The 15,127-nt window shown below is 43.4% G+C and overlaps 1 protein-coding gene across 2 annotated transcripts in view; it reads left to right on the top strand.

The window, feature by feature from the left end:
• The window catches only part of LOC121549118 (beta/gamma crystallin domain-containing protein 1), a 49,923-nt gene extending 36,476 nt beyond the window's left edge, over nucleotides 1-13,447 (top strand). For both annotated transcript variants that reach the window (XM_041860973.1, XM_041860972.1), the window contains 4 exons: nucleotides 9,443-9,566; nucleotides 11,100-11,258; nucleotides 11,939-12,101; nucleotides 12,911-13,447. In XM_041860973.1, coding sequence (XP_041716907.1) covers nucleotides 9,443-9,566; nucleotides 11,100-11,258; nucleotides 11,939-12,101; nucleotides 12,911-12,999 — 535 coding nt within the window. In that variant the 3' untranslated portion in view covers nucleotides 13,000-13,447. The remainder of the gene's footprint in view (nucleotides 1-9,442; nucleotides 9,567-11,099; nucleotides 11,259-11,938; nucleotides 12,102-12,910) is intronic.
• The last annotated feature ends 1,680 nt before the right edge of the window (nucleotides 13,448-15,127 follow it).

Below are 15,127 nucleotides of genomic sequence, written 5' to 3'. Positions count from 1 at the left end.
GGACTGAGCACACACCCCTGAGGGGCCCCTGTGTTGAGGATCAGTGTGGCAGATGTGTTGTTACCTACCTTTACCACCTGGGGGCGGCCCGTCAGGAAGTCCAGGATCCAGTTGCAGAGGGAGGTGTTTAGTCCCAGGATCCTTAGCTTAGTGATGAGCTTTGAGGGCACTATGGTGTTGAATGCTGAGCTGTAGTCAATGAATAGCATACTCACGTAGGTGTTCCTCTTGTCCAGGTGGGAAAGGACAGTGTGGAGTGCAATAGAGATTGCATCATCTGTGGATCTGTTGGGGCGGTATGCAAATTGGAGTGGGTCTAGGGTTTCTGGGATAATGGTGTTGATGTGAGCCATGACCAGCCTTTCAAAGCACTTCATGGCTACAGACGTCAGTGCTATGGGTCGGTAGTCATTTAAGCAGGTTATCTTAGTGTCCTTGGGCACGGGGACTATGGTGGTCTGCTTGAAACATTTTGGTATTACAGACTCAGTCAGGGACATGTTGAAAATGTCAGTGAAGACACTTGCCAGTTGGTCAGCACATGCTCAGAGTACACGTCCTGGTAATCCGTCTGGCCCTGCGGCCTTGTGAATGTTGACCTACTTAAAACTCTTACTCACATCGGCTACGGAGAGCGTGATCACATAGTCATCCGGAACAGCTGGTGCTCTCATGCATGCTTCAGTGTTGCTTGCCTCGAAGCGAGCATAGAAGTGGTTTAGCTCGTCTGGAAGTCTTGTGTCACTGGGCAGCTCGCGGCTGTGCTTCCCTTTGTAGTCTGTAATAGTTTTCAAGCCCTGCCACATCCGACGAGTGTCAGAGCCGGTGTAGTACGATTCAATCTTAGTCCTGTATTGACTCTTTGCCTGTTTGATGGTTCGTCGGAGGGCATAGCGGGATTTCTTATAAGCGTCCGGGTTAGAGTCCCGCTCCTTGAAAGCGGCAGCTCTACCCTTTAGCTCAGTGCGGATGTTTCCTGTAATCCATGGCTTCTGGTTGGGGTATGTATGTACGGTCACTGTGGGGACGACATCATCAATGCACTTATTGATGAAGCCAGTGAGAGATGTGGTGTACTCCTCAATGCTATCTGAAGAATCACTTTTTTATTAACCGAGTCACTGGTGCTTCCTGCTTTAGTTTTTAGCAGGAATCAGGAGGATAGATGGTCAGATTTGCCAAATGGAGGGCGAGGGAGAGCTTTGTATGAGTCTCTGTGTGTGGATTAAAGGTGGTCTAGAGTTTTTTTTCCCCCTCTGGTTGCACATTTAACATGCTGGTAGAAATTAGGTAGAACGGATTTAAGTTTCCCTGCATTAAAGTCCCCGGCCACTAGGAGCGCAGCCTCTGGATGAGCATTTTCCTGTTGACTTATGGCCTTATACAGCTCATTCAGTGCAATCTTAATGCCAGCATTGGTTTGTGGTGGTAAATAGACAGCTATGAAAAATATAGATGAAAACTCTCTTGGTAAATAGTGTGGTCTACAGCTTATCATAAGATACTCTAACTCAGGCGAGCAAAACCTCGAGACTTCCTTAGTATTTGATTTTATGCACCAGCTGTTGTTTACACATATACACAGACCGCCACCCCTTGTTTTACCGGAGTCAGCCATTCTATCCTGCCGATGTAGCGTATAGCCCACTAGCTGTATGTTGTCCATGTCATCGTTCAGCCACGACTCGGTGAAACATAAGATATTATAGTTTTTAATGTCCCATTGGTAGGATAACCGTAATCTTAGGTCATCCCATTTATTCTCAAATGATTGAAGATTGGCTAATAGGATTGATGGGAGAGGCAGTTTACTCGCTCGCCGTCGGATCCTTACAAGGCACCCCGACCTACGTCCACGATATCTCTGTCTCTTCCTAATGCGAATGACGGGGATTTGGGCCTTGTCGGGTGTCTGTAGGATATCGTTCGCGGCCGCCTCGTTGAAGAAAAAATATTCGTCCAATACGAGGTGAGTAATCGCTGTCCTGATATCCAGAAGCTCTTTTTGGTTATAAGAGACGATGGCAGAAACATTATGTACAAAATAAATTACAAATAACGCGGAAAAACACACATAATAGTACAATTGGTTAGAGGGCTGTAAAATGGCAGCCATCTTCTCTGGCGCCACAGTGTTGTGATGCAAAAATTCTAGCAAAATGTATAGCGCATAGAATTTAAAAGGTATTGTCGGACATTATTCATTCTAATCAGACAGGTTTTTTACATTAACGATACATTGGAGATAATATAAGGCAAGTACTGGAAACAAAAGAACACTATGAAAAATCTGGTAAACCAGTCCTGCTATTCATAGCAGACTTTGAAAAGGGATCAAGTACGACTGGAGTTTATATATAAATGCCTGGAGCATTTCAATTTTGGAGAATCTCTTATAAAATGGGTTAAAATCATGTATAGTAACCCTAGGTGTAAAATAGTAAATCATGTCTATTTCTCAAAAAGTTTTAAACTGTCAAGAGGAGTAAAACAAGGTTGTCCATTATCAGCATATCTATTTATTATGGCCATTGAAATGTTAGCTATTAAAATCAGATCCAACAATAATATCACACTCCAATACATTTCAATAGAAAGTTAGCAAAAATAGATAAGATCTTGCTACCATGGAAAGGTAAATACAGTTTACATTTTGTCATTTAGCAGACACTCTTATCCAGAGCGACTTACAGTAGTGAGTGCATACATTTTTGTACTGGTCCCCCATGGGAATCAAACCCACAACCCTGGCGTTGCAAGCGCCATGCTCTACCAACTGAGATACACGGGACCACAAATACCTGTCTATTTGTGGAAAAATCACCCTGATTAACTCTTTAGTATTATCCCAGTTTACCTATTTGCTTATGGTCTTGCCTACGCCTAGCGAACAGTTTTTTTAATTATTTGACACAAAAAGATTCCATTTTATTTGGAACGGCAAGCCAGACAAAATTAAACGGGCCTATTTATATAATGAATATGAATTCGGAGGACAGAAATTATTAAATATTAAAAAATTAGACCTATCACTAAAAGCTTCAGTCATACAAAAGTTATACTTAAATCCAAACTGGTTCTCTACCAAATTAGTAAGATTGTCTCACCCCATTTTCAAGAATGGCCTTTTCCCCTTTATTCAGATTACAACCTCTTACTTTCAGTTATTTGAAAAGGAAATCATCTCCCAAATATCACTATTTCTAAAACAAGCCATAGAAAGTTTGTTGCAATTTCAATTTAATCTTCCAGGACGACAGAACAAATAATGCATCAAATATTGTGGTTAAACTCAAATATACTAATTGATTAAAAAAAAAACATTACTTTTTGATTGTAAAAAAAAAAGTTTAATCTTCGTAAATTATATCATGGAAATGTCTGCGCTACCCAAAATTACAACCAAATAATTGCAGCACTAATGCAAAAATGGAAGAGGAAAGTGGAAGGGGGAAAAAGAAAGAAACTTGTTTGTCGGCCCTGCATTAAAGAACATAACTGGTTAAAGAAAATTGTGATAAATAAGAAAGTATACCAGTTTCATTTAAGGACCAAAGGATTGACAGCCGTCCCATATAGATTGCAAAATAGTTGGGAAGAGATTTTGACGTACCGATTCCATGGCATAGTGTTTATGAATGGATACGCAAAATGACGCAGATTCAAAACTTAGAATTTTTCAATTTCAATTATTATTACATTTACATTTCATTTACGTCATTTAGCAGACGCTCTTATCCAGAGCGACTTACAAATTGGTGCATTCACCCTATAGCCAGTGGGATAACCACTTTACAATATGTTTTTTTTAAATATATTTTGTATTATTATTATTTAAAAAAAAATTCAGGGGGGTAGAAGGATGACTTTATCCTATCCCAGGTATTCCTTAAAGAGGTGGGGTTTCAAATGTCTCCGGAAGGTGGTGAGTGACTCCGCTGTCCTGGCGTCGTGAGGGAGCTTGTTCCACCATTGGGGTGCCAGAGCAGCGAACAGTTTTGACTGGGCTGAGCGGGAACTATGCTTCCGCAGAGGAAGGAGAGCCAGCAGGCCAGAGGTGGATGAACGCAATGCCCTCGTTTGGGTGTAGGGACTGATAAGAGCCTGAAGGTACAGAGGTGCCGATCCCCTCACAGCTCCATAGGCAAGCACCATGGTCTTGTAACAGATGCGAGCTTCAACTGGAAGCAAGTGGAGTGTGCGGAGGAGCGGGGTGACGTGAGAGAACTTGGGAAGGTTGAACACCAGACGGGCTGCGGCATTCTGGATGAGTTGTAGGGGTTTAATGGCACAGGCAGGGAGCCCAGCCAACAGCGAGTTGCAGTAATCCAGACGGGAGATGACAAGTGCCTGGATTAGGACCTGTGCCGCTTCCTGTGTAAGGCAGGGTCGTACTCTCCGAATGTTGTAGAGCATGAACCTGCAGGATCGGGTCACCGCCTTGATGTTAGCGGATACGACAGGGTGTTGTCCAGGGTCACGCCAAGGCTCTTCGCACTCTGGGAGGAGGACACAACGGAGTTGTCAACCGTGATGGCGAGATCATGGAACGGGCAGTCCTTCCCCGGGAGGAAGTGCAGCTCCGTCTTGCCAGGGTTCAGCTTGAGGTGGTGATCCGTCATCCATACTGATATGTCTGCCAGACATGCAGAAATGCGATTCGCCACCTGGTTATCAGAAGTGGGAAAGGAGAAGATTAGTTGTGTATCGTCAGCGTAGCAGTGATAGGAGAGGCCATGTGAGGATATGACAGAGCCAAGTGACTTGGTGTATAGGGAGAATAGGAGAGGGCCTAGAACTGAGCCCTGGGGGACACCAGTGGTGAGAGCACGTGGTGCGGAGACAGCTTCTCGCCACGCCACTTGGTAGGAGCGACCGGTCAGGTAGGACGCAATCCAGGAGTGAGCCGCGCCGGAGATGCCCAGCTCGGAGAGGGTGGAGAGGAGGATCTGATGGTTCACAGTATCAAAGGCAGCAGACAGGTCTAGAAGGACAAGAGCAGAGGAGAGAGAGTTAGCTTTAGCAGTGCGGAGAGCCTCCGTGACACAGAGAAGAGCAGTCTCAGTTGAATGACCAGTCCTGAAACCTGACTGGTTTGGATCAAGAAGGTCATTCTGAGAGAGATAGCAAGAGAGTTGGCTAAAGACGGCACGCTCAATAGTTTTGGAAAGAAAAGAAAGAAGGGATACTGGTCTGTAGTTGTTGACATCAGTGGGATCGAGTGTTGGTTTTTTGAGAAGGGGTGCAACTCTCGCTCTCTTGAAGACGGAAGGGACATAGCCAGCGGTCAAGGATGAGTTGATCAGCGAGGTGAGGTAGGGGAGAAGGTCACCGGAGATGGTCTGGAGAAGAGAGGAGGGGATGGGGTCAAGCGGGCAGGTTGTTGGGCGGCCAAAATTCTTGCTACCAATAGAACGTTATTTATATGGGGGATACAATCTTCCAGCTCTGCAGATTTTGCTGCGAAGAGACAGAATCATTAGATAATTTGTTTTGGTACTGTCCATTTGTAGCTTGTTTTTGGTCAAAGGTCCAGGAATGGCTGAAGGATTGCAATATTTACCTGGAGCTAACCCTGCAGATAGCACTACTGGGTGATCTGAAAAGTCATAGTCAATCGATCAATAATATAATAATACTTTTAGCAAAAATGTTTATTTTCAATTTACAATGAGAATAGAAGGGTTCAGAACTTTTGTGAAACATCACAGTACAGTTGAAAAATATATGGCAAATAGAAATCCAATATGGATGGTGTTAAGAGATAGATGGGAGGTGTTGAATGGAGCTGAAGGATGGGACTAATAACAACTAACAACAACTAATAACAACAGGATAACTAATGTAAAGCATACTGAGTCCATAATAAGTATATGGGTTATAGGTTGAGAGCTTTTGTGAAAGAGCACAGTTAGAAAGATATGGCATACAGAGGCAAACATCATGAAAATGATCAGAGAGGTTGAGGGTAGAGGAAGTTCAGGAGTAAAAACAAACAAAATATAATTATTGTTAAATTGACTGTGTCCATAAAATGTATATACAGTGGGGAAAAAAAGTATTTAGTCAGCCACCAATTGTGCAAGTTCTCCCACTTAAAAAGATGAGAGAGGCCTGTAATTTTCATCATAGGTACACGTCAACTATGACAGACAAATTGAGAAAAAAAATCCAGAAAATCACATTGTAGGATTTTTAATGAATTTATTTGCAATTCCTTGTTTTACTCTGGAATTTTCCAAGCTGTTTAAAGGCACAGTCTACTTAGTGTATGTAAACTTCTGACCCACTGGAATGGTGATACAGTGAATTATAAGTGAAATAATCTGTCTGTAAACAATTGTTGGAAAAATTACTTGTGTCTTGCACAAAGTAGATGTCCTAACCGACTTGCCAAAACTATAGTTTGTTAACAAGAAATTTGTGGAATGGTTGAAAAACAAGTTTTAATGACTCCAACCTAAGTGTATGTAAACTTCCGACTTCAACTGTATTTTTGCGAGAGAAAAAAAACATATGGGGGATTGGAAGTGATGCAGACAATTAGATTGATGGAAGTTACAATCTATCTGCAATATGAAAGCTGATCTACCCCCTTAAAAAAAAACATGGCTGCGATCGGCAAGTAACAGGGATGAGGTGAATTGGCAAAGGAACTAGAGTCATATGAGTAACAAATAGGGCATTTAGTGCTAGTATATGGGTGTACCTGTACTTGAATGTATCAATATTAGGGTATTGGCATGTGGGTGTTAGGGTTAGGGCATGAGGGTAACAGGGCTGGGGTATGTGGGTAACTGGGTTTAGGTGTGTGTGCTTACATTCAGAAAGTATTCAGACCCCTTCCATTTTTCCACATTTTGTTACTTTACAGCCTTATTCTAAAATTGCTTAAATTATTATTTCCACTCATCAATCTACACACAATACCCCATAATGACAAAGCGAAACAGGTTTTCAAAATAAAAATAATAAAAAATAATAAAAAAATGAAATAACTGAAATACCGTATTTGCATAAATATTATAGACTCAAAATTGAGCTCAGGTGCATCCTGTTTCCATTGATCATCCTTGAGATGTTTCTAAAACTTGATTGGAGTCCACCTGTGGTAAATTCAATTGATTTTACATGATTCGGAAAGGCACATACCTGTCTACATAAGGTCCCATAGTTGACAGTGCATGTCAGAGCAAAAACCTAGCCATGAGGTCAAAGGGGTTGTCCGTAGAGCTCCGAGATAGGATTTTGTCGAGAAACAGATCTGGGGAAGGGTACCACAAAATGTCTGCAGCATTGAAGGTCCCCAAGAACAAAATGGCCTCCATCATTCTTAAATGGAAGAAGTTTGGAACCACCAAGACTCTTCCTACAGCTGGCCGCCCGGCCAAACTGAGCAATCGGAGGAGAAGGGCCTTGGTCAGGGAGGTGACCAAGAACCCGATGGTCACTCTGACAGAGCTCCAGAGTTCCTCTGTGGAGATGGGAGAACCTTCCAGAAGGACAACCATCTCTGCGGCACTCCACCAATCAGGCCTTTATGGTAGAGTGGCCAGATGGAAGCCACTCCTCAGTAAAAGGCACATGACAGCCCGCTTGGAGGTTGCCAAAAGGCACCTAAAGGACTTTCAGACCATGACAAACAAGATTATCTGGTCTGATAAAACCAAGATTGAACTCTTTGGCCTGAATGCCAAGCGTCACATCTAGAGGAAACCTGGCAGGGACTGGGAGACTAGTCAGTATCGAGGGAAAGATGAACGGAGCAAAGTACAGAGAGATCCTTGATGAAAACCTGCTCCAGAGCGCTCAGGTCCTCAGACTGGGGGCGAAGGTTCACCTTCCAACAGGACAACGACCCTAAGCACACAGCAAAGACAACGCAGGAGTGGCTTCGGGACAAGTCTCTGAATGTCCTTGAGTGGCCCAACCAGAGCCCGGACTTGAACCCAGTCGAACATCTCTGACGCTCCCCATCCAACCTGACAGAGATTGAGAGGATCTGCAGAGAATAATGGGAGAAACTCCTCAAATACAGGTGTGTCAAGCTTGTAGTGCCATACCCAAGAATACTTGAGGCTGTAATCGCTGCCAAAGGTGCTTCAACAAAGTACTGAGTAAAGGGTCTGAATACTTATGTAAATGTAATATTTCAAATACATTTGCAAACCTTTCTAAAAATGTGATTTTGCTTTGTCATTATGGGGTATTGTGTGTAGATTGATGAAGAAAAAACACTGATTTAATCCATTTTAGAATAAGGCTGTAACATAACAAAATGTGCAGAAAGTCAAAGGATCTGAAGACTTTCCGAATGCACTGTATGTAGATTTTGGGGCTAAGGAATGGAGGTAAATGTAATTTTATTGTATTATAGGCAGAGCACTTTGTTCCCATTGGTCCCAATTGTGACTGCGAAATAAAACATAATGTTTTAAATAATTTCAATATTGGTATTTAAAAAAGCAATATGGACTACATGTTCGGCATAAGATTTGCATAGTGGCATGTCTGGGGAAAATTTGGGAATTCATCAATGTATTAAACAAACCCAAAGGTATCTCATGTCATAGCACAACTTCACTGCCACTGTCACTTGCCATTAACACCCCCAGAACAGTTCATCAACCTTTTGTAAACATAGAACACAATGCACTTCACACAAGGTGCCTGTGTGGGAATTATAGTTGTAGCTATTATTGCATAGATAGTTTAGTGAGGTGACTACAGACCTATTATTGCACAGTTCACAGTTATGGAAATGGGGCATCAAGTTTAGTGTAGAACTAATCTTGTCTACCAGCCGTCTCTCTCCGAAGCAATTTAGACTGGGAACGAGGTTAGTGTCGAACGCAAGGTCAGCAGGAAGTAGGAATCTCAAATCGAGGCATCATGGGAAGAGGGAAGGGAAATGTCGGTGAGATGAGGTCTGGTCCAGGACCGGTGGAAAATTATTGATTGTGTGTGATATTCAGACTGGAGGTGTGGACTCACCTCTGGAACACACGGGAACACAAGGGGACCCGGCAGGGTCTATAACTCAAGAGTGGGACATTCTTGCAGGGAGAGAATGGAGCTTTTGATTCCAGATAAAGCGATAAAATTAGCAAAGGCCCAAACGCACAGACACATGTTACTGTGTTGATGTGTTTTTATGGGGATTGAGTGAGTGAAAAGGCAAAGGAATAGTTTCTTAAAATGACATGTGAGACACCTAGTTTGGTAACTGTGTTTTTACCTTGTCTTTGATTGACACTGTAAGAAATAATTTCAGTCAAATGTAATATGTGAGATACCAAGCTTTGCTAGGGTGTATTGTTACTTTTTTATTGACACGTGAGTTTAATTGACACTTGGTTTTGATTGATACTTGACTATGACTAACACTTGGGTTTTGAGTCACACTCGGTTTTGATTGACCCTTTACTTCTTTGATTGACAGGTGGATGCTGTATGAGGGGATCAACTACCGTGGTGCTCAGATTCTGCTGAAGCCCGGCGAGGTGCCTGATTGGCGCACGTTCAGTAGCTGGCAGCGAATCGGATCCCTGCGCCCACTGATCCAGGTGAAAAGCCATCTCAAATGTGATTACGTGATTATGTGGGCGCACAGAGATTGAGGCCGGGATTCAATCCAAGGCACGTCAATAGAGCTGCGCACTATAACAGACTTTTAAATGGAATTTACACTTGAGCCAAAATGTGAGCTCTACAAGTCAGGGAAAAAGCATTTTTAAAGGTGCTTTTTCAGCTCTCTAGTGCACTGCTCTGTAACAGGCCTAGGATTGAATCCCTGCCTAAGCCCAAAGGTGTTCGATGGGGTTGAGGTCAGGGCTCTCTGCAGGCCAGTTAAGTTCTTCCACACCAATCACGACAAACCATTTCTGTATGGACCTCACTTTGTGCACGGGGGCCTTGTCATGCTGAAACAGGAAAGGGCCTTCCCCAAACTTTTGCCACAAAGTTGGAAGCACATAATCGTCTAGAATGTCATTTTCTGCTGTAGCGTTAAGATTTCCCTTCACTGGAACTAAGGGGCCTTGCCCAATCCATGAAAAACAGCAACAGACCATTATTCTTCCTCTACCAAACTTTACAGTTGGCACTATGCATTCAGGCAGGTAGCGTTCTCCTGGCATCCGTCAAACCAGATTCGTCCGTCGGACTGCCTGATGGTGATGCGTGATTCATCACTCCAGAGAACGAGTTTCCACTGCTCCAGAGTCCAATGGCTGCAAGCTTTACACCACTCCAGCCGACGCTTGGCATTGTGCATGGTGATCTTAGGCTTGTGTGCGGCTGCTCAGCCATGAAAACCCATTTAATTAATCTCCCGACCAACAGTTCTTGTGCTGAAGTTGCTTCCAGAGGCAGTTTGGAACTCGGTAGTGAGTGTTGCAACCGAGGACAGACGTTTTTTCCGCACTACACGCTTCAGCACTCGGCGGTCCCGTTCTGTGAGCTTGTGTGGCCTATCATTTCGCGGCTAAGCCGTTGTTGCTTCTAGACGTTTCCACTTCACAATAACAGCACTTACAGTTGACCGGGGCCACACTAGCAGGGCAGAAATTTGACGAACTGACTTGTTGGAAAGGTGGCATCCTATGACGTGCCACGTTGAAAGTCACTGAGCTCTTCAGTAAGGCCATTCTACTGCCAATGTTTGTCTATGAAGATTGCATGGCTGTGTGCTTAATTTTATACACCTGTCAGCAATGGGTGTAGCTGAAATAACCGAATCCACACATTTGAAGGGGTGTCCACATACTTTTGTATATTTAGTGTACATTGAGAGCACTTTGTACTGAGAACTATCTGTGGTTTATAGACAGTAAACAGAGGCCCTAATCCAGTGTGTGTGTGCCTGTCTGTGTGTGTGTGTGCCTGTCTGTGTGCCTGTCTGTGTGTGTGTGTGTGTGTGTGTGTGTGTGTGTGTGTGTGTGTGTGTGTGTGTGTGTGTGTGTGTGTGTGTGTGTGTGTGTGTGTGTGTGTGTGTGTGTGTGTGTGTGTGTGTGTGTGTGTGTGTGTGTGTGTGTGTGTGTGTGTGTATATGCATGTGTGTGTATCCATGCATGTCCATGTGTGTGTTACCTGAGCAGCGACGGGTGCACTTCCGGTTGAGGAGCCAGGAGGCGGGCCTTTTGATGTCCGTCACCGGGGATATGGACGACGTCAAGCTGATGCGTATCCAGGCAACGGAGGAGACGGGCGGAGTCGAACAGATCTGGTTCTATCAGGATGGACATCTCCACTGCAAGGTATGGCTAGGGACAATTGTCATGGCAACGGGGTGTTTAGAGGTGCAGGTGGACAGGCCAGGAAAGCCCTACATTTAGTGCTGTGGCATAACAAGCACTTGAGCAGGGGTATTTCAATCTGAGGCTGGAGTACTGCTGGTTTTCTGTTCTACCTGATAATTAATTGCACCCACCTGGTATTCGAGGTCTAATCAGTCTTTGATTAGAGGGGAAGAATAAAAATCAGCAGTGGAACCTGATTCGAGGTCCAGATTTGAATATCCCTGCACTAGAACCATCACTGTAGGGTTTGCGCAAAAGTGGGTGTCAGACCCAGTTCTTGGGTAATACATTTTCCCTTTGGAGATTTGTTAAGTATTCTACCTATCTAGTAGTCTATGTCTCGGTCGTGGGTTGCACCTTCAGTCCTTATACTTTATACTTCCAGAGAAGAACGTGGCCTTGTAACTTCACATAAATTGAAGTTATTGACCAGGATAATCATGGATTATGGACCAGGATCCAGCATCCATCCATTTTTTGGGTGTAGAATAACTTTTGAGTGAGCAGGCCCATTTTTTTAAGTGTGTGATTTACTGTCTGTAGTTTTGGTATGTATGCTGCACAAATGATTTCCTCTTTAGAGCGTAATCAAGTTTTCCAATCTAATCTACTCTCTGTCTATGTCCCTGTTTGTCCAGATGCTTGAGTATTGCTGTGTGGTTCCATGCAGTAGCGTGGCCATGGCAGGCAGTCGCATGGGCGTGTCCCCTGAGCCTGCCAAACAACATTCCTGCTGGAACATCACTCCTGACGGCCTCATCCGCTATACCGCCACACCCAACCTGCTCCTGGAGGTCAAAGGTGAGGCAGAAACAACAACAGACATGGATTACCAGGGTCATATTCACTAGGCTACAGTGTGCACTGATGAATATGACCCATGTTTGCTGAATTCCAAATCGACCCCCAGCCCTTACTCCCCAGCCACTCCTGTAGATCTGAGAGGATTGGATAGGTAGAAGCAATATGACAACATTTCCACCCAGCCAATCAGAAGGCAAGAGAAAGTGCCTAGGCTGTAGTGGTCTAGGCGTCCATTTGGAATACAGAATCTAGTTTGTGTGTCAGTGTAAGTTATTATTCACTGGTTTCATTTCACTGTCCCCCACGATGAAACCGGAGGGGGGACTATGGATCTGTCTCAGCCCATTCGTACGTTAATATGTACGCACGTTAGTTAGTCACACACGATATCTCAGAAACCACTGGCACGAAACTTGGGTGAATTATGCATCTTGCCATAGAGATCTGGCATTTACAAAATTACACTGATTGGCCCAAGGGTGGAGCTATAGTAATCAACTGAAATTCCAAACTTTGAACAAGCATATCTCCTGTCCCGTTTGATCTTGAAAAAGCTGGATTCAGTATTGTGTCAAGTTTAGAGACGGAAAGGGTTTGAATACCCTAAAAATGTGGCCCTCCTTTCTCGCTTACTTGAGGTAATCACTTATTTGTAAGTGATTGGATAAGTGAAGGCAAGGTTTCCACTTTGTTGCTTTCACTGATCCAACCTTGACCGATAAGTGATTGCCTCAAGGAAGGGAGGAAGGATGCATTTTATGGTCATGGAATAACGCCCAACTCAAACCTTTTGTCTATCTTAACAGGTGGACAAAACTACGACAAAAAACAGGTGATTCTCAACATGTTTGATCCAAACAAACCCAACCAAAGATGGACAGTGGAGATTCTCTGAGGTCTTGTTGTGAGAGGGCAAAACTGGGTGAAGTCACTGAGGCGCAGCTCGCCAAGGGGCCTCAATGCTCTGTGGCGCAGCTGCAGCGTTGTCCCCATTCAGGCCTCAAGGACAAGATGCCTATGGAACAGAACATTTGCTGGTGGAAGAGGAGCTCATATACAGTATACTATTTCCTTTGAGGTCAACACGGAAAATATATCGATCTTCCAGGGAAATCTATAATGTTGTATTACTTCTTCACGGACAAACAAGGACAAAGCAATATTATTCATTACTCCATTACGAGAAAGTGGACTCAGAAGAGTAAACTTGAAATATTTTCCCTATCCATTAATGTTATCTGATAACATATCATGAGGTTGACATTGTAAAACATTTTATGAATATATGAATTTGTTGGACATTTTATTACAGCCTGTTTGTGAATAAATATAATGTAATGTAATGTGTTGATATTTTGTCACTAGAATATTTGGAATAACAAAATACCTAACAAGGTCTATATATATATATATTTTACTTTGCAGTAATGAATTCTCAACACACAAACCCACAAATATACCAAGATAAAAATAAATGTAGCCTTTTGTCGAACAAGCAGTTTATCTGCAGAAACAGCTCTGGGGTAAGTTTCCCCTATGTATGGATCTAGGATCAGCTTCCCCTCCCCTAATCCTAACCTTTACAATTAGTGGGGAAAATGCATAACTGACTCAAGATCAGTGTCTAGGGGCAACTTCACTGCAGAAACACAAACAATGCATCCCAAACATTGTTGTGCAGTAGAGGTCAAGAACAGTGGTGGTCGGTGCCGTTTAAGATGAGGGCGCACAAATTTTTTTTTTATGAGCATGGCCTTATTTCTATTACAGCATATTGGATGACTGCCATTCATAATTCATATTCCCTTCACCCAGCTCAATGTAACATCGATAGGTTTAGGCTACTACATGATACTCACATTTTCCCTATACCCATGCTACACCCTAGCCTATGAATAAAAGTTTACAATGTCGGTGCACAGGTCGAGAGAAAATGTGTAGTAATCAAGGTACAGACAGTGACACGTTCAATACCGCCCTGCATCTAGCTGATCTAGGGTGTAATCATTAGTCCAAAAGTTGCAAATTAGAGTTTCTGTTGAACAAATTCAGGTATTGTTCAGATTTTATTCCCCACAGAAATCTAATGAGCATAATAAAAATATCCCCATCAAAATCCATCAGTTTAAGCTAGACATCTGTTGGATGCGCCTCAATCCACCGCATCTGCCTATGTCGGTCGCACTTCCGCATCTGCGGTGAAAGGTGACAGCGCTAGAGCTGTGTTTGTCAGACCATGAGACGTCCCTAAAATCAGTCTTTTCACAAAATCGTCTGTAGCGTCCGAACCATTTGGGCTACACACTAATATGACCCCTCTGTGCAAAGGTGAGACTCTTTGCTCTAGGACGCCCACAGGCCTCACAAGACTCCTCTGAAGGTCCCCCAGTACCAGTTGAAAAAATTAATGGAATTATATATGGAGACTGTTTAAGAAATGTTTTTCAACAGATTCGGGAGAATGAATACACCCCTGATCACAGTCAAACACAGTTCACTTTCATAGCAGCCACATACAAACAGCATGATCACTTTGCTCATTGTATATATAATTCCTTCTCGCATCTACGTGCTGTCCTCCTCTCACCATTTCCCTTCACTTGTGGACTTCACAGTGCACAACACATCAGCTGTCTGTGACCAGGCGAAAAACCTTTCCAAGCCAAACCTTCATATCATAACTGCTAACGTCTACACACAGCCTACATCGTTGTCATCATCAACATAGCTAACAGAACTAACGTGTTAGTAAACCCGCTACAATCATGCAGTACAGTGTAGCAGTTCAGCAGTTACACCGGTGACCCCGGTGGCAATAAATTCATAAAACATAAAAGCTTACCTTGACTTGGAAGAGTTCCAGTGTTGGATAGCCATAGCCAGCTAGCTAACATAGCATCCCTTTGTTTGAGCCGGGTGTTTCAGTAGGCTAAACTAGCTAACTGCAAGTGAAAGTGAAAGAGAAAAAAAATACAAGGAAATATAGCTAGCTCACTCTCTCTCTCTTGCTGCTCCTTCATTTT

Source organism: Coregonus clupeaformis, unplaced genomic scaffold (genome assembly GCF_020615455.1).
Source record: "Coregonus clupeaformis isolate EN_2021a unplaced genomic scaffold, ASM2061545v1 scaf0104, whole genome shotgun sequence".
NCBI classification, from domain to species: domain Eukaryota; kingdom Metazoa; phylum Chordata; class Actinopteri; order Salmoniformes; family Salmonidae; genus Coregonus; species Coregonus clupeaformis.
The sequence above is the reverse complement of the archived record's forward strand: the minus strand, read 5'-3'. Positions and strand labels throughout refer to the sequence as shown.